This window comes from Acomys russatus, chromosome 5 (assembly GCF_903995435.1).
Source record: "Acomys russatus chromosome 5, mAcoRus1.1, whole genome shotgun sequence".
NCBI classification, from domain to species: Eukaryota; Metazoa; Chordata; class Mammalia; order Rodentia; family Muridae; genus Acomys; species Acomys russatus.
In genome coordinates this window covers 15,373,199-15,398,211 of record NC_067141.1, presented here as the reverse complement: position 1 = coordinate 15,398,211, position 25,013 = coordinate 15,373,199, and the positions used below count along the sequence as shown (strand labels likewise).

At 42.7% G+C, this 25,013-nt stretch overlaps 1 protein-coding gene across 1 annotated transcript in view; it reads right to left on the bottom strand.

Annotated features, from left to right (window-relative positions):
• The window catches only part of Dock1 (dedicator of cytokinesis 1), a 508,411-nt gene that overhangs the window by 374,607 nt on the left and 108,791 nt on the right, over nucleotides 1-25,013 (bottom strand). The window contains exons 19-22 of the mRNA XM_051145486.1: nucleotides 24,751-24,848; nucleotides 21,595-21,684; nucleotides 21,172-21,272; nucleotides 13,653-13,787 (exon numbers count right to left, since the gene is read on the bottom strand). Coding sequence (XP_051001443.1) covers nucleotides 13,653-13,787; nucleotides 21,172-21,272; nucleotides 21,595-21,684; nucleotides 24,751-24,848 — 424 coding nt within the window. The remainder of the gene's footprint in view (nucleotides 1-13,652; nucleotides 13,788-21,171; nucleotides 21,273-21,594; nucleotides 21,685-24,750; nucleotides 24,849-25,013) is intronic.

The window sequence follows — 25,013 nt, the reverse complement described above, 5'->3', positions numbered from 1 at the left end:
GGAGATGTGAGCTGTCAGGTTCCTCTCGGCCGCCATGCCTGCTGTCTGCTGCCTCTGCTCCACATTATGGATTCTGACCCTCTGGAACCATGAGTCCAAATGAACCTTTTCTTCTATAAGCTACCTTGCTTGGTAATGGTGTTCCATCACAGCAACAATAAAGTAATTGATACAGACGGACAGATGGACAGACAGACAGATGTGAGAGACACATGAGAGATCAATAGAAAACTGGTATAGAGAAATGATAAACACACAGAGGTGACTGGTGGATGAGGACAGATATAAATATAAATATATGCATAGAGATGATAGATAACTATATATGCATATATATGTATATATGTGTGTGTGTATATATGTGTGTGTGTATATATATGTGTGTGTGTGTGTGTATATATATGTGTGTGTGTGTGTGTATATATGTGTGTGTGTGTGTATATATGTGTGTGTGTGTATATATGTGTGTGTGTGTATATATGTGTGTGTGTGTGTATATATATGTGTGTGTGTGTATATGTGTGTGTGTGTGTATATATATGTGTGTGTGTGTATATATGTGTGTGTGTATGTATGTGTGTATATATGTAATATATATCGTGACGTATATTATATATATATATTAGACCCCGGTAGACATACAGAAAAGAGACAGGATAGAACATATAGATAGCATCCTAGTTTCTTTCCCATTGCTGGAAGAAGCACTGACCAAAAGCAACTTAGGGACAAACAGGTTTATTTGGCTTATATTTCGGGTCACAGCCTATACTGAGAGAAGCCTGAGCAGAAACTCATGCAGAAACAAACCACTGGAGACCTCTGCTTACTGCCCTACTCCCCGGCTTATGCTCAGTTAGCTTTCGTATATAGCCTAGAAACACCTGGGCGGGGGGTGGGGGGATGGTACCACCCCATTGGTGTGGACCTCCAAGAGCAGTGAGCAGTCCTTAATCCTCCTAACACTGTGATCCCTTACCACAGCTCCTCGTGTTGTGACCTCCAACCATAAAATTATTTTCGTTGCTACTTCATACTTGACATTTTGCTACCACTATGAATTGTAATATAAATATCTGATAAGCAGATGGTCTTAGGCAACACCTGTGGAAGGGTTTCTAGCTGTCCTAGATCAACTGACAAAGAGAATACCTCACAGACAAGGCCACAGGACAATGTACTGGAGGCAATTCTTCAACTGAGGTTCCTCCTCAGGTAACCCTAGGTTGTATCAAGTTGACAGTGATTATTAACTTGGGTGGGTGGAAAAGTAGGGAGACAGATAAAGAGACGATAGAGAGTTGATGGAAAAATAAGTAGATAGATAAGATAGATGAAAGATATGAAAGACAGATGGCAGCCAGTAGATAATATTTATAACATAAATACCTTTAATATATACCTTATAATATATAATATATACATTATATAATATATGCCTTATAACACATATAATATATACATACATATTTACATATAGACATGGATGAATGGGTGTCAGATTTTTTTTCTTATTTAAATTGATATCTGGGGGCTGGAGAGATGGCTAAGAGGTTAAGAGCACTGGCTCTTCTTCCAAAGGACCTGAGTTCAATTCCCAGCAACCACATGGTAGCTCACAACCATCTATAATGAGATCTGGTGCCCTCTTCTGGCCTGCAGGCACACATGCAGGCAGATACTGTATAATAAATAAATAAATATTTAGAAAATAAAATAAAATAAGAATAAATTGATATCTTTGGTGACCACAAAGGGGCCCAAAACACAGTTCCTTTGGAGCAAACAGCCAACTCTAGCAGACCCTATATGGAGCCTATGGTACTCTCCATTTCCACAACACAGCTTTTTCTGAGTTGTGAGTCTTTTCTCACATCAAAAGTCCCACTTTTTGACAAAGGTACACTGCCAATTTTATACTATTTCAATGCATTGGAAGGATCCTTTCAGTGAGCAAGGCAGAACTCCATAAGCCGTCTATGAGGTGAAACCCCTGCGAAGGCTCTTCCGACACGTGCTGCCATTTTGCATGGGGATGACTTGGCATAAAGGTAACTGAGTTTTTTTCCCCCCTTGAATGCCAACAACAGCTCAGGGCAGAGTTAACTTAGCCAGGATTGGCTGGCTCTGCAACCTAAAGGAATAACTTTACCAATAGGTCCTGCAGCAGGTGATCTCTTACCGTATTTTTAAAATACTTACACTTTTATGTTCACATCAGTGTGTTTTAGTGGTAAGTCTCTCTCAGTTCTGTGTGTCTAAAAACATTTTTTGATTGCATGCCTGATATAAAGTTCTCAAGTCAAAACTGTCATGATTGTTCTTTTTTTTTTTTTTTTTTTTATTAATTTATTCTTGTTACATCTCAATGTTTATCCCATCCCTTGTATCCTCCCATTCCTGCCCCCCTCCCATTTTCCCATTCTTCCCCTCCCCTATGACTGTTCTTGAGGGAGATTACGTCCCCCTATATATTCTCATAGGGTATCAAGTCTCTTCTTGGCTACTTGCTGTCCTTCCTCTGAGTGCCACCAGGTCTCCCCCTCCAGGGGACATGGTCAAATGTGAGGCACCAGAGTACGTGAGAAAGTCGTATCACACTCTCCACTCAACTGTGGAGAATATTCTGACCATTGGCTAGATCTGGGAAGGGGTTTAAAGTTTACCTTCTGTATTGTCCTTGGCTGGTGCCTTAGTTTGAGTGGGACCCCTGGGCCCAAATCTGCCTATCATATTGTTCTACTTGTAGATTTCTAGGACCCTCTGGATCCTTTTATTTTGCTGTTCTCCCATGCGTCTCTCATTTAGAGTCCCAATAGGATGCCTTCCCCTCTGTCCCAGTTTCCTGGTAAGTGAAGGCTTTCGTGGGACATGCCCCTTGGGCTAGTATGCAGATATAAGTGAGTATATACCATTTGATTCTTTCTGCTTCTGGGTTAACTCACTCATTATGATCATTTCTAGCTCAATCCATTTATCCACAAATTTCGGGAATTCCTTGTTTTTAATAGCTGAGTAGTATTCCATAGTGTATATGTACCACAGTTTCTTTATCCACTCTTCTACTGCGGGACACTTAGGCTGTTTCCATGTTCTGGCTATTATGAATAAGGCTGCTATGAACATGGTTGAGCAAATTTTCTTGTTGTGTGCTGGAGCATCTTCTGGGTATATTCCAAGGAGTGGAATAGCTGGGTCTTGAGGAAGTCCTATTCCCATTTTTCTGAGATAGCACCAGATAGATTTCCAAAGTGGCTGTACTAGTTTGCATTCCCACCAGCAATGAAGGAGTGTTCCTCTCTCCCCACATCCTCGCCAGCATGTGGTGTCGCTTGAATTTTTGATCTTAGCCATTCTGATGGGTGTAAGATGGAATCGCAGAGTTGTTTTGATTTGCATTTCCCTGATGACTAAGGAGGTTGAGCATTTCTTTAAGTGTTTCTCAGCCATTTGATACTCCTCTGTTGAGAATTCTCTGTTTAGTTCCAAGCCCCATTTCTCAATTGGGTTATTCGGTTTGGTGGTGGTTAATTTCTTGAGTTCTTTATATATTTTGGATATTAGACCTTTGTCAGATGTAGGGTTGGTGAAGATTTTTTCCCAGTCTGTAGGCTGTCGCTTTGTTCTCTTGACAGTGTCTCCTGCCTTACAGAAGCTTCTCAGCCTCATGAGGTCCCATTTATTAATGGTTGACATTAAGGCCTGGGCTGTTGGTGTTCTGTTCAGGAAGTTGTCTCCTGTGCCAATATGTTCCAGGCTCTTTCCCACTTTTTCTTCTAAGTGGCTTAGTGTCTCTGGTTTTATGTTGAGGTCTTTAATCCACTTGGATTTGAGTTTTGTGCAAGGTGACAAATATGGGTCGAGTTTCATTTTTTTACACATAGACCTCCAGTTAGACCAGCACCATTTGTTGAAGATGCTATCCTTTTTCCATTGAATGGATTTGGCTTCTTTGTCAAAAATCAAGTGACCATATGTGTGTGGATTCATAGTCATGATTGTTCTTAATCTGCAATTGTACAATAAACCTGAGGGTTTTGGGTTTTTTTGGGGGGAGGGTTGTTTTCCTCTCTCTCTCTCTCTCTCTCTATTTTCAATACAGGACTAAATATCAGGAAAATAGAAGGCCATCTGTGAACTGGGATTTTGAAATCTTAATTCAGATGTTACCTCAATTTCTTGAGACATTGTTTTCTAAGCTGTTGCTTGAGTTCTATTCCTCTTGCCTGAGGCAAGAAGGTGGAACCAGAGTTTTCCAAATTCCCAAGTTATTTTTACTTGAAGAAACAAAAACACCCAAGATAAACTTCCTTTATTTTTTAGTATATCCTGTTGCTATTTGTCTAAGTAAGGAACAAAAAGCTTTATAAGGCTGTTGTGTTTGGTGATTTAGATTTCACTAAGAATTTCATGATTTTCTATCAAGAACATAGGATTGTATGAGCTCGTATATACATATATTGTATACTACTATATATGCTGATTATAACACATTTATTATGATAGACATAATAAATGGTATATACATGTATATGTGTGATTTTCTACCAGGAACATAGGATTGTATGAGATCGTATATGCATATATTATATACTACTTTATATGCTGATTATAACACATGTATTATGATAGACATATTAATGGTATACACATGTATATGTGGGATTTTTTTTCTTTCTTTTACTTCAGTGTCAATCTACTTTTTTTTTCCATACTAAAACAATCTTGTTATTTAAGGGAGTTTAGAAATTTATTTCACCCAGTTCTAGCCAAAATGAAAACATCTAAGCATTACTTCTAAGTTCATTTGAGATGAAAGAAGAAAACAATAAAAGTAGAAGAGGTTTATTTGAAAACTATATACTATGTGAACTGCTGAGGCTGAACAATTTGGTCTCAGGCTTCATAAAACTACAAATAAAAATCTTACAGTTTCATTATCTAAGTAGGTGACCTTAATGCATTCCATTATGTTATAAATATAATTTTCACTCAACAATCTTTCAATAAACTAATAAATTTACATTACTGTCTTGCTCTCTTTTAAATTTTTTGACAAAATAAAAACAGAGATACTTGCTGGAATTAGCATTCAAATTGGCCCACACTTCACGGCTTAGCTAGGCTGTAATGATCTCTGCTGGATATCAAAATCAAACCATAACTTTGACCTAAGAACAAATATGTAAAAAAAAAAAAAGAAAGAAAGAAAAGAAAAGAAAATATAACATCTACTGCCTCTTGCATATTAAACACAGGCATTTACCTTTTAGGGCTTGTCTTTGACAAGGAAATAACAGAAAATAAAGACTACATATATGACATCTCCAATTTCTCCAAGTTATAATCAAAGAATAAATTGGATTAGTGTTAAATGGTATGTTTAAGAATAAACTCGCCATGTAAGCGAAATTCTGCAAGTGGCACTAAATATACGAAGGCACTGCATGGTTCCAATGTAAGTTAAAATAATAAAAATGAGTAAAATAGAAATCAAGTGTTTCTTGGCATTTTTAATCTGTATAACATAATATATAACTGGGTCTATTAAAATATACAGTGCCATATGTTGTCAGCATATGGAAAAAAGTCAAGATGGGCCACAAAACTGATTACTTCAGTGTTTTGAACTGGAGCTGAATGGGTAATCCTATGTGGAAAGAACAAAATGCCAAAATGCAACATGTTTTGGTGAGGAAATCTTGAAACACATAAAATCCATCTTTTGTGAAAAAGAGTAATTGTCTAAATGCAGAGATTTTTAGAGCTTTAAAAAAAAAAGTGTCAGTTTAGGGAAGGAAGTAAAGCCTAACTGGAACCCGGAAGCAGGAAGGAATGAGATGAATGGAATTGTGAGGAAAAAGAGACATTTTTGGTAAAGAAGGGGGGAAAAATCTGTTTTTCAAATAAGATCTAGTGTTACAAAACGGAACTTTTGTTCACTAGTAGAATGGCAGGCATTGTTCCACGTGAGGAAGGAGAAAGAAAGGGACAAAGTGAGACCCTCAGCCTGTTACAGTCTACAAGTCTGGGAAGAAGCCATCTTACAGATGGAAACTGATGCATGTTCACATTTATAATGCATTTCCAGTGCCTGTCTAAACCAGAATCTACACAGAGCTAAAACCTGACTCCCACTCTTGTTTTACACAAATTAATTGAAATGCATATCTGTTCCCAGTAAAGTGTAAACTGTCTTAGGATACAAAGCTTTTCTATTTTCTTGGGATAATTTTTCTACTGTCAGCGTTAGTTTTACAAAAACTTAAATCTTAATGATTGTTTCCTTGGTGACATCTGTTTGTTTGTTTGTTTGTTTGTTTGTTTAAAGAGCATCTTTTGCCAGCAAATATGTATGAGGACCACGTGTGTGCAGTGGTGGTAGAGGCCAGAAGAGGCGATTGGATCCCACTGGACTGGACAGCTGTGGGCTGCTATGTGGGTGCTGGGAACTGAACTTGGGTTCTCTACAAGAGGAGCAAGTGCTGTTAGCCCTGAGCCATTTCTCCAGCCTGACATCTGCTTGTTTTGAAGTCCTGTAAGTACTGCTTTTAAAGTGATTAAATTTGATTTGTGACTCTAGTTACATGAATGGGGATTATTTTATAATGATGTTGGATTGTTGGTGTGAAAGTATTATGGACTGCCTTCACTTACCAGGAAAGTGGGACAGAGAGGAGGACATCCTATTGAGACTCTAGGTGAGAAAAATATAGGGGATAGAGAAATAGATGAATCCAGAGGGTCCTAGAAACCTACAAGAGGAACAATATGACGGGTGGATCTGAGCCCAGGGGTTCTGCTTGATCTAAGGCACCAAGCAAGGACAACACGTGCAGTCATCAACAAAACCCCTACCCAGATCTAGCCAAGGGACAGAACATTCTCCACAGTTAAGTGGAGACTGGGGACTGACTTTCACAGGATCTCTGGTGCCCCATATTTGGCCATGTCCTCTTGTTTGGGGAGGCCCAATGGCACTCGGAGGAAGAATAGCAGACTACCAAGAAGAAACTTGACACCCTAGCACCATACTCAGGGGCAGGAGGTCCCCCTCGGTCACAGTCATAGGGAAGGGGGATTGGGGTGAAAGTGAGAGGGAAGGAGGAATGGGAGGATGCATGGGATGGGATAGAAAATGAGATGTAATATGAATTATTTTATTTTTCAATAAAAATGTGTTAAAAAAAAAAAAAGAAAGTATTATGGACTGCAAGATTTCTTAGAATTCTCTAACAATCAGCGCCATTGCCAAATTCTATATGCAAATGGAATTTCCTTCTTTGTTCTTTTATTTCCAAACTCCCCTTGCCATGTATTTACTGAACCTTTCTGTTTTGCTTATTTGCTGGAAGCTCGCTGCTTGAAAAGACACCCATTTCCAAAGAACAGAACAGAGGAAAGGACCTTACCAAAGGTCTCCAGCAGAGTTTCTCCAGAGACCCGGCCCCAATGGGGTGTGACACTGATCCCTGGGCACCGATTGCTTCTGCCCCTGACATGGGACCAAACAAGCAACCAGGAGAGCAATGTGTCCACAACAATTTACAGTCAAAGGCTAACTACAGGCCTGCTGATAAACAACTATTTAGGGGGAAAAAATGTTTATTTAAAATAAGAATGCAAGAGTTGTCAGAATCAAAACGTAGTTTCTGTGTAGCTCCTATTCCCCAAAAGTACCTAAAGCTGGAGGCTGTGAGGGAAGGTCCTCAGCATGAATGTCCTATAGAGCCAGTCACAACAGATGCTTCACAGCACAGGTGTGCATGGACGGGCACCACAGCTTTATATTTCTACCAAGATATCCATCCACCCAGCAACCTCGAAACTGAGGTCACTCCAGTCTGTTCACTGTAGCCAAAGATGATTACTCAGAAGTGTGTAATGTAATCTTTCTCTCTTGGTCCTTAAAAACTTCCCCTTGCTGCATCCTCTTTAATGGCTCATGTTTCATTACAACCCTTTGCCGTCCTCATCACAATGCTATGGACAAAGGAGTAACATTTGCTTTAGAAAAATTTCTGTGGTTTTTTTTATTATTATTATTATTATTATTATTATTATTATTATTATTATTATTATTATTATTATTATTATTATTATCTAATTTAGCCTGAGAAATGGAATCTAAACCTCACAATATTATATGTAAACAAATCGAAAAACAATTTAAAGAACTGTGAGACTGGTAAATAAAAATACATACACACTGTGTTTATATAAAAAGATATGCCTTACACTGGGCATGGAGACTCGTGCCAGTCATCCTAGTTCTTAGGAGACCGAGGCAAGAGGATCATCATGAGTTCGAGACCGGCCTAAACGACATTATGAATTCTGAGATAAGTCTGGGCAAAGTGGCAAGGGAATGGAATATGAAACATTGAGAGTTGGAAAACAAAAGGATGAATAAAGAAATGCGCACGCTAACCAAGACAGACATTAAGGAAAACTTCCATGCTGATTAAGGATGAAATCCATACAACTGACAACAGTTATAAACCTGTAGGCCAACAACAACTGCTCCAAACCTATAAAGCACAACGAATGAGCCTTTAATATATTTGAAGCCCAACGAGAACCTCTCAAGGATGACATTTTAACAATGAGTGGCTCCTCTCTTGGCAAACAGTATGCCTACGCTAATGGATGCTTAGCACCGAACAGTGACTCCTTTGAAACATCTGTCTATAGTGAAAGCTCATCAGGGAAGTAAGTCTCTAGAACTTTCCATCCTGGTTTCACCAAATATGCCAGGAAGAGTCACTCATTTTACCTACTTTGAAGTGGAAGAAGGGACAGGTAGATGGAACCCAGAAACTTATCAATAAATAAGTTGATGAGTAAGACCTCCCCATTCCTTGCTCTATTTCAATAAGTATTCATGAACAATGAATGAGGGCAGGCTCTTTGTTTAAGGACTAAATCCTATTCTGTGACCCAAGGAACAAGAGCACAAAGACAGATCGACATAACTTATTCATGATCAATAACTAATTATTCACAAAGCTAACACCAGATGACAAGCAGAAACGACAGCACACTAAAGGTAGTGGAGGCACCAAGCAAGTGCTAGATGGAGGCCAGCGTTCAGCGTCTGCTGCAGGATGTATCTGCTTTAGGCTTTCTAGCCTCTGCAATCCACCCACACAGAAGGCAGAAAAACACACAGCAGAAGAGCCTCTGGCTGCCTGGAGTCTTTCACCGAGTTCACCATGAATCAAATTTGTTTGGGCCAGAGCCACTATTCTCATTTCAAGACAAAAAAGAGCTTCCTAAGTAGAACAATGAGTACGGGACGGGACCGCAGCACAGAAAGGCAGTCATAGAACGCAGTAAGCGTCAATAGCCCTATCTCCCAAGTTTCATCTCTTTGTTCTTCAGAAGAATAATTACTCGCAATTATTCCAGAATTTAACACAGCAACTACATTATACTTGAAAACACAGTGGACCATTTTGAAAGAAGAAAAAAGAATAGGCCTCAAAAGTTTGTTCCAACTGAAGGGGGAAAAAAAAAAGACCCACTTATCAATCCCAGCTATGAGAACAACTGCTTTTCTTCCAAGGTAATGAGTGGACTATAGGTAAGAAAATAGAAACTCCACTTTGTTTTTCTCCCTGCCTCTGAAAATATCCCCCATGAGACCTGCATAGAGCTTCTGATGATTAAACACTTCAAAAGTCTGCCTGGGACGCCAGGCTGTTGCCTCTTCAAGTAACTCATTCAAAACAGGAATGGGCCAAGACTCCTTTCAGGCCCTTCAAGTTAATGTCATGAAAGGACAAGGCATCAGGACATCATGGGCAGGAGGAAATGAAGCCTCTAGCCGAAGCAGCTATGGCTGAAAGGGCATGAATTTCTCAGGCCCTGGAATCTACAAGATATTAAAGCACTTTTCAGCCAAAGACATAAAGAAGAGGTATTTCTCATATCCACAACAATATGGCTACAAGTGCACTTTGCACTCTGAAAGGAATATATTCAACATCCTGGTAGGCAGCTAAAACCCACAACATGCAGAAGGGTTGGACCAGGATGTGAAACTGTGACACAGACAGAACTTAAGCTATTACATATTTATGGAAGAAGAAAGGAACAAAGGAGGGGGGAGGAGAATGGAGAGGGAGAGCAGACACCAACTCCAATTCACCGTGCCCTCTTGTGTCAGTAAGGAGGGCCACGACTCCAGACAAGGACCTTGGAGAGTGCAAGACTTCACCATTTCTCCAAGATGGCTGGTGTTCAGCTTGTGTACTGCACAGGCTGGGCACTTTAAAAGGTGCATGTTATTCTAGCAAAGAAATGCAGTTTGGAATGAGGCTGGTTCCTGCTGAGACCTAGGGAGAGGCAGGCGGAAGACCCAGTACAGAAAAGAAGATATTCTCGACTCCTAAATGGGACACTTCCTGTGTCATGCTCCAGTTAGGTTTTAGGTGGGGCATATGGTTCAAGAGGACCCTGAAGCAAGAGGGTAAGAGGACTTCTGGGACTACAGACAGAGAGGCAAGGTGGGGGTTCCAGCGCCAGAGATAGACAGCATGCTGGAGTCATAGTGGAGTGAAAACCCGCGAAGCAGAGGGCAGAGTCTTTTCTTATACCTTTTGAGGACTGAAGGGCTTCACAGCAAGAGCCTAAAGCCAAGCTCCCAAATTCCCAAGCAGAAGGAAGATGATGAGGGAGAGCGGGGACGGAGTAGGATGTGGTGGCACCCCTTCAGTGTAGACTCATTTCCCATGTGGGGCTCATCACAGGGACCCAATAGGATATGAGTCAGCATCTGTGAGAAGAGAGCTGAGCAGAAGTTGTATTCTACATCGCATCCTTACAGGCAGCTGTGTGGTTTAGTAGTCTAGTTTTAGGTGTCTAGTAGTCGACCGGTTGATCATCTAGTATTCCGATGAGTGTAAATCATAAAGATGCTGGTGACAAGAGTCTCTAATGATGAAGAGAAGCTCCACAGAGCCTGTATGAAGAGAACTTAGAACCTGAGATGAGGTAGGGAAATCTGAGCATTCCAAGCAATAGGTACCCTGGGTTGAAGTATTGAGAATGAGTGGAGACTAACTGCCCAGGATAGATTATTACAGCCACTTTGATTTTGTTGAAAGTACCAATAAACCCTGTTTCAACTTAGTTCCTATCTATCTCTCTCCTAACACACAGCATTCTGAAAGCTGGAAGAGGTTCTTTCTGAGAGAACTGGCTTAGCTACATACTCTACAGCCTGACATCACTGCTCGAAATACAGACATCCTGCTAGGAAAGGCAGAGCCACTTTAGGTCATGAGAGAACAAACAAACAAACAAAAGAAATAAAACAATCTCTAGAGATAACAGGATAGAAAGAGACAGGATGCTGAGAGCATGAGGGTACCACGGAGCGAGTGAAATGTGAGCCCAAGTCTTTTCCAGGCTAGAAGTTGGATACACGATGGGTTAGTAAAGTGGGCATCACCTGGTAAAGCCATCTAGGTGGTTTTTTAATGCTGACAAGCAGCCAAACATATTCCCCAACCACCATAAGACTGATCAAACTGAACAAATCTGAGATCCCGTGGTTCTAAGGTCTTAGGCCTGAGACTCCAAATTCATAGTCTACGCTTCAAAGGGACTAAAGTGAGAGGCAGGGAATTTGCTACTGGCCCAACCTGCTGATCTCAGTGGACAGAGTGACCACAGTCATTCCTAACAGCACTGTTGTAAAAGAGGCAACATTTGCCATGACAACCCACACAGACAGGCTACTATTGTGACTCTGAGGAATGAGAAAACCCTCACTGTGGCTGTAGAGGACACCCACATCATCAAATTCTTGGCTTGGCGGCACATGGATCATACACTGGACAAGAGTAAAAATTCTCAGGTAAACTCTGATAAAAGACACATCACCTAACTGTTATGGGTTTTCTAGTTCACCCCCCCCACACACACACACACAAACACACACACACTCTATTGTAATAAGAGAGTTTAAAGAAACGGAAAGGGGGAGGGGCTGGTGAGATGGCTCAGTTGGCAAGAGTGCTTGCTGCCAATGCTGAGGACCTGAGTTCGATCCCCAGAAACCACAAGGCAGAAGGAGGGAACCCCCCCCCACTGACCTCTGCTCGTGAGTCATGACACGTGCAGAGGAGTGTAATGCGAAAAAAAATAATTAAAAATGAATATTCCAGGGGCCACAGAGTTCACTTTCACACAATTACCGTAGCTGACATAAAAGCAGACAATGGACAGAAAAGCACAGGCAAGCTTACCTTGTCCTCATTCTTACCTAACAGGGAGAAACTCACCACCAGCTTAAACACCCCAAAAAGTCAGAATCTGTCCACATGGAGTGCCATGCCAACCTCCAACGAGTGAAAAGAAAGAGACCTATCAAGGACAAAGCCTGATGCCTCCAGCCTTGGGTCTTCATATAACGACCGTCTTAACCATGGGAACCCCGGGGTGAGCACAGCCCACTCAGAGCCATGCCCAACAGCACAGGGAGGGCTGCCCAGTCTCTGGCAGACACAGCACCTCCGACCACTACTGGTCTACAGATCCATAGCACACTGCTATGTCCTTCTTTATGCTTCGCATCTCTTTCTTCTCGGTATTTATAAACCTATCTGCTTCAAGCGGGCAAAGTTGAAACTTGGAGGAAATAGGTGTTGACAGGAGTCCAGTGAACATTTCCCAGTTTTCACTGATAATATATGGTGTGCCCTGTTCTCTGCAAAGGCAGCGTGCTCTCTGATTATTGGGTTCACAAAGCCCATCCCGGTGGGTAGAAACCTACCAGAAGAAATGTCAGTCAATCTAGAATAGCCACCGTCTGCTCACCACAGTCACTGTTAAGTCACCCACAAAATGGCACCCTCCAAAAATAAGCAGAGTCCATTCCATACACTCCACCCAAAACTATCCACCTCCACGTGTCTTTTGCCACTGTGAGATACTGGGGGAGACCACAAAGTGATTTCATTTTATCAGGACAACTGTGCGTGTTATACTTATAAAGGACTAACGTTCTGTGAAATAATCAGGTCATCAATTTCCCACCTTGCTTTCAAGTACAAAATTAACTCTAAAGGCGATCAGCTGCCATGAACCACTCACTAGGCAGACTGCCTGACGGTGCTCTAGCATCCGGTGAAACACAGCAAAAGTGCACAGTACTCTGCAGTGCTCCCACATGAGGCAGTACAACTTGATTTTGGCTTTTCCTTCGCACTGCTTGTTTCATTTTGTTTGCTCTGGTGGGACTTTTTGCTCTATGAAGATATACTGAAAAGTACTGCCAAGCCCTTGGTGGCTGCCCAGCACTGCGTGAGAAGCATCACAAAAGCTTTCAGCAGACAGTGTTTGGCCCACGGGCACATTTCTGAGACTCTGGGACAGTGCGAACTCTGCAGGGATGATTATGGAAGCAGTCGGGGTCAGCGTGGGCAAACGCACCCCTGCTCCCCTTTATCTAGGAGTGTCTGGCCATGGCAGAAGGCCAGGAGAGGAAGAAGGACACAAGGACAGAGAGGAGGACAAAGAGGAGAGGGGGGAGAGAGAGAGAGAGAGAGAGAGAGAGAGAGAGAGAGAGAGAGAGAGAGAGAGAGAGAGAGAGAGAGAGAGAGAAGAGTGAGGATTTCCTAGGGCCTTGGCTGAACACTTACTGGTTGAACAGCACCCGTGAGCGCACGATGAACTTGAATATGTACTCCAAGGCCTTTATGGCTTTGTACAGCTGCTCACTGGTTCCCGGCTTCTCGGCACTGGCCACGTAGGTCCGTAACACCTTGGTCAGCTTCCTAGTCCCAAAGGAAACATATGTCAATCAAGAGTTCAGAAATCCCAACTGGACACTTAACTGAGAGTGAGGTTTACAGCATTACTTTTACTCTGGTTCCCACTTCTGAATATATGTCTATTCATAAAGCCTATCTAATCAGACAAAGCACCTGATAAAATAAATGTCTTCCTGGCAGGAGAAGGATGCCTAAGGGGCAGGATGAAGGAGCTCCTCACTCAGGGCCATCAGCCACCTGCTCCGCTTAGCTAATTTGCTGCAACTAAAGGCCTCCGACGGGAAATTTTTAGATGACAATGCAAAATAAACAGTGCTACGTTTTCAATGAATTTTTAAGGACCTCTATTAAGAGGGTAAAAAAAGAATGAAAATACTAAGATTTAGAACAGGTTTTACATTTCTTAGTAATGGAATTCACCCCCTCCCCAAACCATTCGGTTTATAAAACATAAACAATAACTGTATTTCTCATGGTCATATTTATAAACTGGGAGCATAAAACAAATCACTGACATGAAAAAGTTGAAACAAATCACAGCACATATAAATTCATCAGAAGTATTTTTCAAATTATCCATCCCATGGCAGGCATAAGTATGGGATGCAAATACAAATGAATCACTGGGACCCTGTAATTCATCACTTCTTAAGTTTGGGGGGCTTGGGGGGTAATGGAGGTTGTTTGTTTGTTTTGGGGTTTCAAGACAGAGTCTTTCTCTATGTAGTCCTGGCTGCCTTGGAACTATTATTCAATGGTTTTCAACCTATGGGTTGAGACCCCTTTGGGGTCACATATCAAATATCCTGCATATCATATATTTATATTATAATTCATGAGAGTAACAAAATTACATTTATGAAGCAGCAATGAAACATTTTATGGTTGGGGTCACCACAACATGAGGGTCGCAGCTCTAGGGAGGGTGAGAACCACTGAAAGACCAAGCTGGCCTCAAACTCACAGAGATCCACCTGCTTTTACCTCAAGAAAGACTACTAGGATTAAAGCCATGTGCCACCATGCCTGGCCATAGATACCTGTTGGCAAAATTCTTGGCTCGGCAAAAAGCCTCAAATTTTTCTATTTTGCTTCATTGCATATAATCAGACAGTCCAAATGGTGACATATTCATTCAGAACATCTCAAAATTTGAGAAGTATAATTTTTTTAAAAAAGTAACCAATGTCATTAGTAAACACATATATGTAAATTAAAATAAGCCAGGGATGAGAAAGCAGCTCAGTGGGAAAATGCCTGCAGCAAGTGCCAGGCCCTACACCCAATCCCCAGCACCCAGGGGAAAAAAGTGAATAATTCAATTACATCAATAAGTAACTAGTAAAGACAAGATGAGGGGAAAAATAGGAATGCTACTAGTTGGAGGGAAAGCAACAATGTATATCAGGGCAGAGCACTTTATCATTGACACCAGTTAAGAGCAAAAATATTCAAATCCTTTGACACCAGCAACTCCACTTTGAGGAATCTCGTACAGCCAGCAATTACAGGTGTATTCAGTAACACTTCCCTCAGCTTAGTCTGCAGCACTAAAATAGATAAGCAATATGATGCCCATCCCCTGAGCTGTGTAAGTAATTTAATTATGAAGGAGAGAGAGGAACACTGCTCAATTGCTGAGAAAAAAGGGAGAGAGGTTGGACAGAAGGTTCCATCATCACGAACGTGGAGGTGGGGTCGCTGTTTTGTGTTGTTGCGTTTGTTTGTGAGACGAGGTTTCTTGTAATGCAGGTTGTCATATGAAGCTCAGGAGGACCTTGAACCACTGGTCCTCTGGCCTTCTCCTCAGGAGTGCATGGTTTACAGGTGTTTGCTTGCAAGCCTTGTTTTGTGTGCCGGGGAATCAACCCCAGGGCTTCTCTGCACCCCACCTACTGAGCTATATCCACGGCCATACCTTCCTACTCTGTTGTAGAGGGATGTTTGTAAGTTGCTAGTGGAAATACAAAGTGACACAATAATTTTCATAAACTACATGTGTGCCTCTCTGGTCCAGCAAACTTGATTGTTGGCCCAGAGACATGAACTCTGTGTCTATAAAACATAAGGCGATCTCTCAGCCGTATGCAGCATACTAGGAAACTAGCAGCCCCCACCCATCTATCAATGATGACAGGAGAAATCATGGAAGTCAATTATGATTAAGAGATAAAAAAAAAAAAGGCCCAATTCAACCAATGACACGTACAGCAATATGGACAAATCTCCAAAGCATTATGCTAAAGGAAAGCGGCCAAGTGCACATGAGTACATGGTGTTCAAGAAATGACAAACAGCTGTGATACAGAAATGAGAACATGGCTGCTTCTTTGAAAGGCTGCTTCTAAGGCAAGAAAGAGTCTTCCATGGGTGGGGAACAGCAATATGTTACCTTACAGACATCATGTCTCCAGCAGTAGTTGTAAGGGTGAAAAAAAGAAATTGACTTCATGAAATGATTATTCCTACATTATTGCCACAATGAACAAAAAGCTTTGAAATTTTATTTTCTTTAAAGATTTATATATTTTTATCTGTATGCACGTATGCCGGCACCAGTTAATATATACTACGTGTGTACAAATACCCACAGAGGCATCAAATCCCAGAAAACTGGAGTTATAGGCAGTTATGAGCCACCATGTGGTGCTAGGAACCAAGTTTGTGTCCTCTACAGGAGAACTAACCTGAGATCATTGAGCCATTACTCCAAGCCCATTTTTGAATTGCAACTGAGCAAAAATACCACGGTGCGTGGTTTAGGGTGATGGGTCAGCAGATAAAATGCTGGTCACACAAGAATAAAGAACTAAGTTCAATTCCCAGTACCCACTAAAAAAAGGTCAGGCATAGTAGTAGCATACGCTTGCAATACAAGTGCTGGCAAGGCAAAGACAGAGGAGGGGAAGTGTGGCAATTAGCCATGTGAGTCTACCCAAGTCAGTGAGCTCCTGGTTCAGTGAGAGGCTCTGCCTCAAAAAACAAGATGGAGAGAGATGGAGGAGGACCTCGGACATCAACACTTAACCTATGCAAGTGAACATACCTACACAGACATATGTACACACACACACACACACACACACACACACACACACACACACACACGCAGAGTTGTTTTTTTACTTTTTTTAAATTCTATTTTATTTGCTATGTATGGTTCTTTTGTTTGCATGTATGTCTATACACAACATGTGGGTCTGGTGTCATCAGAGTCCCAAAGAAGGTATCAGATTCTCTGGAACTAGAGTTGCAGACAGTCAAGAGCTGCCATGTTGGTGCTACACATCAAAATCAAACCTCTGAAAGAGTAGCCAGTGCTCTTACTCCCTGAGACATCCCCCAGCCCCCTACATACAATGTTAAAGAAAAAATAATAAGTTTAAAGGATTGTGAGTGACCAAATGAGTGAAAATGCATTTCTCACACTTGATCAAGTTATAGCACCTCAGAAGAAAACCTGGGGCGGGGGGGGGGGGCATGGTGGGAGCGTCTAGCACTGTGACTGATTCATTGGGAGATTCCCCAAAGCAAAGACCACTCCTTGAAGCCCTTAATATGCAGGACACAGCTGAAATCCTGGTCCAAGTCTGCCTCACTCAGCTCCTGTTATTTTTTCTAAGCCTCACAACGCTGTTTCTTTTTACTCCCCCTCCCCCAGCAACAACAATAACAACAACAAATCCATAGCATACACTTGGGAATGGGAATCATTCCAACTCATTAATCAAAGGAAAGAGCTGAAATAATAATGATGATTTACCAAGAGAATGGCCCAAACTCAGAAAAATAATCTGCGAAGCCCTCTCATGACTGCGCAAAGATCAAAACCTCTGGTAGAAGCCAGAAAGGGGAGGAGCAAATGGAGCCTCAATTAAGCCAATGGGGAGCCTATGGCAGCCCCATGAGAACCAGAGCACAGGGCAGAAAAGAGCCATGACATGACATGAAGGTTGCATGAAGAACAGTCCTCACACAGTCCTCACAGGAACACCTCCTTCTCATTTGGATCAGCACTGGTCACAGCCCTGGTGTCCCAGTCTCCATGAACTGTCAAAGCAGGGAGCTGTGTGGTAGCTGAGACGCGAAAGGGAATGCCCACTTCTGTGAGCCTTGTCTCTGCATTTCGCAGCTTTCTGGAAAGAAAGGCAAAAAGTGGCCTCCCTTCACTTAGGGAGGCAAAAGCAGGAACCTGTGACTTTGAGGCCATCTGGATCTACATAGTGAGTTCCGGGCCAGAGATGCCTAATGAGGCATGCTGAGGTCTCCAGGGAACAGGATGGATGGAGATTCTTAATACATAGTGCCAGAGTTTCAACTGACCCACAGAATATTATAAGCACCCAGAACAGAATGAATAATATGTCGGGGCAGCCTTCAGCGGTGCTCCAGATCACAAATCAAAACTTACTCATTTGGTGGTTCAAAGTTCAGATACTGAGGAACCAAGCAAGATTTTACTGTTTTAGAGACTGGTGAGATGGCTCAGCAGTTAGGATCACATCCTGCTCTGCCAGAGGAACCAAGTTTGGTTCCCAGCACCCATGTCAGGCACTTGCAATTGCTTGTCACTCCAGCTTGAGGAGAATTGGTGCCCTCTTCTGGACCCCAAAGCATTGCACTCACATGCACATACCCAAGCCCATAAAGACAAATGCATATATAATTAAAAATTTTTATTTTAAAACTATTAAGGAAAAAGAGGTTCTACTGTTTTAAGTGCAATGTCAAACATGTGAGTTCCTATTTTTTATTAATTTACCAACATGTAGGTGGTGGTGGTTGTTGTTGTTGTTAACTTATAGTTAATATAGAAAACAATGGATTGGCACTTTTTCAGAATGTGGTACATTATTATTATTATTATTATTATTATTATTATTATTATTATTATTATTATCATCATCATCATTATTATTATTATCATCATTATTATTATCTTGTAGTTAATGTAGAAAACAATGGATTGGCAGTTTTTCAGAATGTGGTACAAAAACCTATTTTCCAAAATACAAGTCTTTTTATTAGACAGCAGGATACTGATTCATGCCTCTGTCGCATCTACGCTTAAAAATAAAGTAGGTCTTAAAAATTCTCCCCTTGACTCTAAATGACAGACGCATGGGAGAATAGCAAAATAAAAGGATACAGAGGGTCCTAGAAATCTACAAGTAGAACAATATGATAGGCAGATTTGGGCCCAGGGGTCCCGCTCAAACTAAGGCACCAGTCAAGGACAATACAGGAGGTAAACTTTAAACCCCTTCCCAGATCTAGCCAATGGTCAGAATATTCTCCACAGTTGAGTGGAGAGTGTGATATGACTTTCTCACGTACTATGGTGCCTCACATTTGACCATGTCCCCTGGAGGGGGAGACCTGGTGGCACTCAGAGGAAGGACAGCAGGTAGCCAAGTAGAGACTTGATACCCTATGAGAATATACAGGGGGAGGTAATCCCCCTCAGGAACAGTCATAGGGGAGGGGAATAATGGGAAAATGGGGGTGGAGGAATGGGAGGATACAAGGGATGGGATAAACATTGAGATGTAACAAAAATAAATTAATAAAAAAAAAAAAAGAAAGTAAAAAAAAAAGAATAAATTAATAAAAAAAATAATAAAATAAAAAAAAAACTAAAAAAAAAAAAAAAAAAAATTCTCCCCTTGATTAATTTCCCAAAATGTCTTCCCTCTTCCTCCCCCTCCCTCTCTCTCTCCACTTTTTATTAAGTGGGGTCTCATGCATCGCATCTTAGCCCTACGATGCTGGGACTAGAACTCAGGGCATCAGGCATGCTACACAAGCACTGACTCCATTGAGCTATACACTCCAGGACCCAAGCTCCTCCATTTTCATTTTCCTACAGTAAGGATACTGCGCCTTCTCAACAGCCTAGCACCACGCCAGGCAGTAGATACTACAGGTGGAGCTCAGCACTGCCCTCACATCCTGAGCTAAAGTAGGAAAGGAAAAATTTTAAATCAGCTGCATATGTGCAGACATCTTCTGGACACATCCACAGTCCCTGAATATAGCCATGCTTGGTCACTAGAACAGGAAGGAACCCCAAATTGTTCTTTTCCCAGAGAGTCTATAGGAAAAGGTCCAATGTCAACCCACAGGGCATCTCTACTGAGCAAACAGAGAGCTGTAAATGGACATTAACAGGAAACTGATACAAAGGCTGCTCCCAGCTGGCTCTGCAAGCTTAAGGAGGTCCTGCAGCTCCCACCCCTGCCAGGGACTCTATCCACCACCTGTCTTAAGCATGCAGGACAGGGCAGGAAGGGATCTGCAGCACAACACTGGGCTGTGCCACCCACTAGCTTCATAGGCTGGCATCCCTGGACCTCGAGCTCTCAGCTAGAGAAGGCAGCTTTCTAGCAGAGACCCCAGGCTTTTACCAAGTCTCCTCAGAAATACGGATGAGACTCTGGACTCATTTTGTAGACCCTAACTTCCAAGTGTGGTCTTCTTAGAGAAATGGCATGACTTTTTATTTTTAGATTTTCAATGCAATTACATAATCCAAAATTTGAACACATGTCATTGAATCCCAACATGCGAGAGCAGGTCACACACAGCAAATGAACCCCAACAACTGCTTAGTGCTGGCGATCTAAGCATCAGGGTTTGTTCTGAGCTCTAAAAACTCATTAGAATTCTCAAACAAGGGCTACAACCATCTTCTTTTTTAATAGGCAAAAAGGCTGAAGTCCAGAGAGGTTAAGCAACTTGCCTAAGATCACACAAGTCACAAAGGACAGAGCTGTCACTTAAGCCCATGTATTCTGTATCCAGAAATGTGTTACCAAACAGGAGGTGACCTGCCTTGCTGGCCCAAGCCCCACACATCCCCTGTGTGTCAGACAGGGGCAGGGGACAAAGGTCCCAGATGGACAGAAGAAAAAAAATCTAAGTAGTTTAATAGCTGGAACTTCTCTAAGAAAATGGAAGACATAACTTTAAGCCATGAGGAGGCGGGTTGAAGAATACAAGACTGCATTTATGTACACTAAAGGAGCGACAACCTCAAAACAGAAACACATCCACTGATTCATTCATCAGTTGCTAGTTGCGGAGCAGCAGCGTGACAGGAAGCATGCTGCATCCGTACATCAGCCTCATCGGACATAAGCAGAAATTTTCAGAGATAAATGGAAGGGATGGAGGAGAACGAGGATTTATTCCAGAATGCGAAGCTAATTTATCACGTATCTCTTTCAACAAGATTTTCAGGCCTGTTAAGAAGGAAACAATAATACAAAAAGTATGCCAATAAACCCAGAGCTTTGAGTCAAGACTTTGTGTGGTCAAAGTCCACAGTCACAGAGGGAAATGATTACAAACGTCAGTGGTTTTCAAATGACAGAGGAGAACTCACGTGTAGGCTAACGTTGCACTGAAGTGTTTCTTAATGTAAGTCTCCAGAACAGGATTGAAATGCTGAAATTTCCTATCCGCGATTAGTCCAATGATAAACACCTGTCAACGGGAACCAAAACAGTCTCGTGAGCGGCACAAAGAAAACCAATCCAGAATCTTCCTCTGTGATGTGAGGAAATGAGCTGGAAATGGTCCAGGCAGACCACTCCTCCATTTGTACCTCCCTACCCTAGCAAGGGGTATTAACATAACTATAGTTTTACATTAAAGTATATTTGCACTCTTCCTCAGGGCTTCCCTTTTGATTGACTCCACAATGGAAAGGCTTCCAGGTGACTGGGATAGGTCCCTTCTCCCTTCAAAGGCTGCAGCATGAAAGAAAACCTCACCCTCTGAGCAGATGAAAAGGAAGGCCCCTTACCAGCGCATCAAACACCAAGGTATCAAACGTCTCACTCTCAGAGTTCTCCATCATGATGTTGAAGAGGGCATCCAAGGTGTCCTGCAGGAACTGCAAACATACAAAAGGTCAGTGAATGGTCCCTGCAGCCTACCTCCCCCAGCCTAGGGCAAGTCTGATCTCTGGCAAGACTCCACTTTCCCACCTCTTCCCAGGCCTGGATATAGAGCTTTAACTTGCAGCCAGGAATGGTGGTACACATCCCAAATCACAACACTGGGGAGGCTTGGACAGGATGATTGTCTGAGCTGTACAGGGAGTCCCAGGCCCCTGAGCTACAGAGCAAGACACTGTCTCAATAAATATATGAAGTAATTAAGCTACTAATTTCTAAGATTTTATTCAGGTGACAGGTGATCGAGGGAAAATGTTCCATCATTTCCAGATTGTAAATTTTTGCAAAGGTCAAAGCTTCATGCTTTCTGTTAACAGCCCAATGTCATTGCCAACAGGCTCCCGGAGAAGCCAGCCATCACAGTTCATGCAAAGTCCCTGCAATAGGCCTCACAATGGCACTAAGACAGAGACGTGCTCAGTAGCCCAGGAGTCAGAACTGGAGAGAGCAGAGACTCCTTCTCTGAACACAGCATTTGGTAGCCAGGGACAAACATCTGGAAGGGGGCCACCACATACAGCCAAATGCCTGTTGCTTAGACCCCCTCCCCTCACTCTCCGAGCTACCCAGGGAAGAATCAAACAGCCATCTCCATTCTCCAGGTTCATGGGAGACCAGCTCTCTCACTACGTGTACAAATTCTTTTCTCAATCCATCAAGAGTTGCTGTCCCTCCTCTACCAGTTATAAGAATGCACAAGGGAGTCATGAAATAAATGGAATATACCCCTACTATCTATCAGTATCTCTAAATAAAGAAGAAAGAGCTCTGGAAAACATACGCTTGAGCCACGCTGAGCATCAAGAGCACATGGCTTAGGCAGGCCAGGTCATCTCTCCAGGAACAAGTATGGGTGCAACGTGGGGGAGAGGGAAAGAGGGGAAGGGATGAGGCAAGCACACCAGGTAAGGCTACACCAGGTCAACCCAGCCCAAGCAGGAGAGCCAGTGACCACCGGAAGAAGGAAAGGATGGGAAAGCCACTGCCATGGAAGAGCATTCAGATGCAATAATACATTAGCTATGGGGAATGGAGAAGAGAGCAAGACGGTTCTAGAGTGCTCTCCTGGTGTGACACTGAGTCAACAGAAGTACGACAAATCTGTGACACGGAGACTTCAAAATGAAAGACAAAATTTCACTAAACACACACATCTTTTAACGGATGTTCACTTATCCACGCAGTTTCCATCTGAACTGAGGATTTAGGACCCAAGGAAGTATAAAATGCAATTAACGTTGTCCAAGTCATTGGTACAAGAGCAGGGCTGAAGAGATGATTAAAATTTTAAGATTAGCGAGGGTACGTTCGAGCGGTTATACAGAGATGCAGGAAAGTAGTGCAACCAAATTAATTCACGCTGAAGTTAAGCACATTGCTGGTTAATTAGGGCCATTTTAAGTAATTAATTTTCCAGAGATAAGCCAGTCCCCTGCTGCACGCTCCTCTCAGAGAGGGTGAAGAACTGAAGAGGCAAGGCACAGGACAAGCAGTAGAGAAATGATTTACGAAACACCGTAGGCTCAGCCTAGCGTCCCTGGCCCGGAGGGACCACCCTGACAATGATGACATTTCCATTCGTGCAAGAAAATGGCACTCAAACACCTTATATGGAACACAGGGTGGGGGGTGGGGGTGGGAGGGGGGCTGGGGTGTAAGAAGCACAAAGTGTCAGAGAACATGAGGGACAAGGCCTGAGGCTAACAGGAGCTCAGATCACTGCTCTGACTGCAGGCCCCCAGGCCAGGACACTGAGTGGAGAGAGTCTGAGCAAAGAACAGCACCCACAAAGTGCAGAGAGGGCTCATGGGGTGCTCGGCTACAAATCATACATCGGTATCACACCTTTTCAGGGACCAGGGAGGGACCAGAGGGGATGAGGGAAAGATGCTAAGAGCCAGAGATCAGAAGGGACCAGGGTGAAGCAGAATCCTCAGGATGGGACTGCTGGCTGCTCTCCTGGATACTCAGCAGCTGAGGCCTTCTGTAGAATATCTGCACAGCATCAACCCCGAAGAGCTCTTCCCACTCAATGAGGAGCCAGGGACAGCTGACTGCTCCTCAGGCAAAGTCTGCTTTCTTTAAGGGTGTGGCTCCTGATGCTCCAGTGGATGATCCCCTGCCCAGGAGTTTAATGGGCTTCACACATTAGAATGTATGAGTTTTTAGAGGGTTTTTTTTTGTTGTTGTTGTTTTGTTTTTTTTTTTTTTCTAAAAGGACATGAAGTTGGGGAGAGGAGTAAATAATGTGGGGGTGAACCTGAGAGGAGCTGAGGGAAGAAGGAGAAGAGGAAGGAGGATGAATGTAATCAAAACATATTGTATGAAACTCTCAAATAATGAAAATATTTAAAAAATAAATACATGCAAAAGCAAACAACACTAATTAATACCTAACATTTCTCCAGAGACAAACATGTGAGGTGAGGACACGAGCTCAATGTCGCACAGAGAGAAGAGGAGCAGGCCAGACTCTTGGTGCTCATGACATCTCTGCCATGCCCAGAGCTGGCTGGCTCTCCAGGTCACTTCTGAGTAACCTGAAGAATCCTGAGCCAATAAGGATGGTGACAATGACCATGGGAAGAGTGAAACAGCCCAGCACACACAGGACATTCCCATGAGCTAAAGAGAATATCGTGTCCCATGAAACCCTACGAACCCAGAGAAAGCAATGCATGCCATAGCTGAGAGGCCATTGACCATTGTCCTCGCAGCATTGATGGCTCATCAGAAAAGAAAGCAGTGCCCAGGACCATGTGGGTTCAAAGTTCATGCCTCCCAAATCAAGCCACATAGCCCCGTCCAAAGAAAGCCTTGCAGCACTAAACACCTACAGGCTTAAGTCACTGCTAAGCCTTTAGAACTGGAATCCTGCACTCCCGCCCGCCACCCCCCCCCCGCCCACCTCTCCCCCTGCCTCCCCCCTGCTCCCCCCGCAGTCAGTGCACAATAACAGACACAAAACCCAAGACCATGCCTCCCTCCACAGCCCACGTTACCTTCACAACCTCACCACCATCCACCTTCATCAGCTGCCTCAAGTTCTGCTGCAGAAGGTTGGTGTTGGATCTCCACTTTAGGAGCCCCAGGAGATCCACTGCAAACAGAACACAAGAATCAGCTCCCAGTTCCAGCAAGAACTTTGTCTTGAATTCATATTGTATGTGAGCTTCTCTGCAGACACTTCTCCAAAGAAAACTCAACCCGATCTGAAAAGGTTTGCCTGCTAAATATTTCATTCTCGAATGCCAACATACTTAAC